General features: G+C 36.6%; 1 protein-coding gene across 1 annotated transcript; it reads right to left on the bottom strand.

Annotated features, from left to right (window-relative positions):
- Positions 1–821: 821 nt before the first annotated feature.
- LOC113355287 (cytochrome P450 710A1-like) lies at positions 822–3,255 on the bottom strand. The gene has a single exon (XM_026598112.1). The coding sequence runs from the start codon at positions 2,708–2,710 to the stop codon at positions 1,187–1,189; it is 1,524 nt and encodes a 507-aa protein (XP_026453897.1). The 5' UTR covers positions 2,711–3,255; the 3' UTR covers positions 822–1,186.
- Positions 3,256–3,873: the final 618 nt, after the last annotated feature.

The raw sequence follows: 3,873 nt of genomic DNA, 5'->3' as shown, positions 1-3,873 counted from the left end.
ATTGGATGCTTTCGGATTTGAATCGACAAAATCCTCCATATATAGGGTTATTCTGAGTAATTTAAGGATATGTTTCACCATATTAGGTGGTTGATTTTCAAAAAAGTTAAAAAACCGGAAAATGGGTCATTTGTCCAAATATTTTCAAAACATGGTTCAAATGGACGAGTAAAAATTAGTTTGGGTGAAATGGACACAAAAGAAATAGCAAGGATGAAACTGGATTCATCCTGACTTAAACTTAACAAATAGCAAGGATGAAACTGGATGCATCCTGATGTAAATTAAAAATAAGAAAAAATATTTGAAAATAGGTAGGACGAAACTGTTTACATCCTGGCTATTTTTACATTTTTGTCCATTTAAACAGTATCAAAATCTAACTGTCCTTTTCACCCAGAAATTATTGATTTTGGTCTTTTTAACCAATTTTGTGTTAAAAAAAATCCTCAGGATCCTCTACTTAATCAAACAAAAAGAAAACAGGAAAAAAATTGATAAAAAAAAGCTTTTTGATTTTCATAAAATTAGTAAAATAATTAATCCTAATTCATATACTAATCATAATTAATTTAGTTAATTTCCCTAATTAACACTAATTCAATTGAAGGTATATTAGGCATTAACAAAATAATAGGATAGGGGGTTATTGGATTTGTTATTTCATGACCCAATAAAGCCCGCAAAATCCATCGGGTTTCAAGCCCCAATAATACGATTCAAAAATAATTTAGACCATTTACAAAATGGGCCCACAGTTTCATGGAATCAGATTTATTACCAAACACAAGCTTAAAGATTCAAAGAAGAATGCCGGCGGATTATATGATTTTGACGTCGACCCGTCATCAACAAAATAATTTGCTTTCAATCCCACGTTACAAACAAAAACAAATATAAAAGATTATTCATTCACGCATTTTTCTTTGAGCCTAACAAAGAATTCCAACCAGACATTGCTATCATCATAACATGATCATCTTGAACTAAAACTACTAAAAACCCTAGAAGGTAAACAAAGAATCAACCCCCACCATCCAATCTTCAAATATTCACAAACGCACAGCCAAATTCCCATTACACCCTTCCAAACAAAAGCCACCAAACGCACAGCCAAAAACCCTAAAGGGTACTTTCGCCTTTAACCAAATTCTTGATCCACCAATTGTGTTGGCCTCACCACTTTTCATGCGAATGATGGATAGCGGGCACACCGTCGAGACAAATACACCGAACAATCATCTTTAGGACAGATCGTAGGTACATAAGCGATATCATCACAACCGTCCGTTTTGAATCGTTCAAAATCAAGTAACGATGTGAACATCGCAATGAACAACACCAAGTGATTAACGGCGTATCTTTGTCCAACACACTGATGAGGTCCAGCACCGAACACTAGAAAATTCCTCTTAAACAGCCGATCTTCTTGGCGAGTTTCATCAAACCTGTCCGGGTCAAATCGTTCCGGTTCAGTAAAACCTTGAAATGACGATTCAAAAACAGAAGGAAATACAATTGTTCCTTTAGGAATTGTGTACGATTCTGTCAGCTGAAAGTCTTCACCGGCAATATGTGGAACTAACGTCGCCGGAGCTCTATATCGCATTACCTCTCTAGCAACAGCTTCCGTGTATTTCATTGCCCGTAGATTCTCGGCTGTTAAAAGCGTGTCGGACTCCGGTGACCATATCTCGCTCACTTCTTGGCGAACTTTCGATAAAATTTCCGGGTTCTGTTCTAATAATGCCACTGCCCATAGTAACGATGAAGTCGATGCATCTTGAGCTGCAAAAAGGAAATCAAACAGATGCCCGCCGATTTCGATATTGCTGGAATGTGGTGGCACTTCATTTGCAGCATCAGACCCACTTTCTTGCATTTCTTTCAGAAGCTCTTGCATCCAAAAATCAATCAAGCAAACCGGCTCTTGCCCTGACACCAATCTCATTTTGCTCAGCTTCACACAATCACCAAGCGTCTTGACTAACCGAGAAACCGCGAACCGAGCTTTGTGGAATGCAAACCCCGGCAAGTCAATTGGCAACTTCATTAATCCCACATTAAACAGATTATAATCTTTGTTGAATTCCTGACGAGACTTCTCACTCAAATACGGACCAACGAACACCTTCTGCGACGTATCCAGATTCATGTCCCGGCATAGATACCGCAAAGGCAGTGGTTTGCTCCCATTTTGCACTGACAAACTCTCCCATTTCTTCAGGTGCTCGAGAATAATACTCTGTTGCAACGATATGTATGTTGATAAAGCTTTAGGTGTGAAATTCGGAGCGATTCTCCGGCGAAGATCTTTATGTGCTTGACCAGACATGTAAATAAGATTATGCTCACCGAACAATTTCTTGCCGAAAGGATGTCCGATTAAATGAAACGCATCAGGACGAACGTTAGCAAAGACTTTATGAGACAGCTCAGTGTTTTGAACGAAAACGATGAATTTACCAATTATGTAGTTTGCAGAAAACCCTGATTCTTTTGCTGTTTTCGCTTGATCGTCCCAGAATTTCGTTGGGTTTTTAATAAGCTGAATAACGTTGCCTAAGAATGGTAAGATTAGAACTGGACCTGGTAATGATTTTTTCTTTTTCAAGTATTTGATTTGTTCTATGAATATGAAGAAAGTTATGAAACAGAGCAAGTACGGCGTGAATGATGCCAGCTTATTCCATGTTGGAATTGAATCCATTTTTTTTATGTAAAAATTCAAAAAAAGAATCTATAGAGAAAGAATCCAGCAAGAATCTAGAGCCACTCAGTAGAAAAGCAAAGCTGACCTGAAACTCTCAGAAACTGAGAAACAGCAACCTCCTAGACATTTATGCAAACACCCTGCAAATTTAAGACCCAGAAGAACAAACAAAGAGACTCAAAATCTTGTTGATATACTTTTTGTTCTTCTCTGCTTTGAAGAAAGCAGAAATCTTGGAATTAAGTTTTGATTTGAGAACCCTTTGAAGTATGATTGTCTGTTAATCAAGTTTAAGTAGAGTTATCTTAAACTGTGATTCAAGCTTTCTTCTTACTGCCTACTAGTCTTTTTTTTCTTTTTTTCTCTTCACACTTTCTTTGTTTATATACCGTCTCGTTTTGTGAAGCTCAATATAAGCCTACTAGCTGTCAAGTTAGAAATTTCGGAAATAAAAATCCACCTACCAGATGTCATTGCTTATGTTTTTTTCATTCTTTGTTGGAAATATGATTTTTGATTCTTCTTGGTCTTTGGTTATGACTCGTTGAAAGAATCGGTGAATGGTTGTAAAATCACGGTGGGAAATTCAAATAGGTAATTGAGTTGTCTTGTTTATGTCAGCCTGACTCAAAAATGTGTCGTCTGTTCGAGAAAGAGAAGGTGAAAAAGAGGGCAATCACTGTTTGTTGTTGGGAACAGGTTTTTTTTTTTTTTTTTTTTTTTTTTCACTTGAAAAGTGGCTGGTTTCTGTTTTTAGGAACTTGAATATATCTATCACAGGTGTCTGCTTCCATTTTAGCATTAAATGTTTTTGCTGTATTTTTGATGTGGAATGGCCATACAGGGTTTAGGAAATGCAACACATATTGGAACTCTGAGTGGCAGTCTATCTGTGACCCTGAATTGCGGATGGATTTTTCTGCTTAAACTAAGGAGGGGTACGTAAGTGTGAGACATATATTGCAGACTTTGCTCCAGTGGTAAATAGCCCATGGATATTAATTGGGATCTAAACGTTACTCCCTCCGTCCCAAATTAATTGAACTATTTTAAATTTCATCTCATAAATAATTGAGTAATTTCACTAATCAAGGGGATATCTCTAAAACTATCCTTTTAATTGGTTATTGTTATTATAAGAAATATGTATAATTTGATAA

This window comes from Papaver somniferum, chromosome 3 (assembly GCF_003573695.1).
Source record: "Papaver somniferum cultivar HN1 chromosome 3, ASM357369v1, whole genome shotgun sequence".
NCBI classification, from domain to species: Eukaryota; Viridiplantae; Streptophyta; class Magnoliopsida; order Ranunculales; family Papaveraceae; genus Papaver; species Papaver somniferum.
The sequence above is the reverse complement of the archived record's forward strand: the minus strand, read 5'-3'. Positions and strand labels throughout refer to the sequence as shown.

Coding starts and splice junctions, on each gene's coding strand:
- LOC113355287 (XM_026598112.1), bottom strand. CDS start 2,710: ATGGATTCAATTCCAACATGGAATAAGCTGGCATCATTCACGCCGTAC.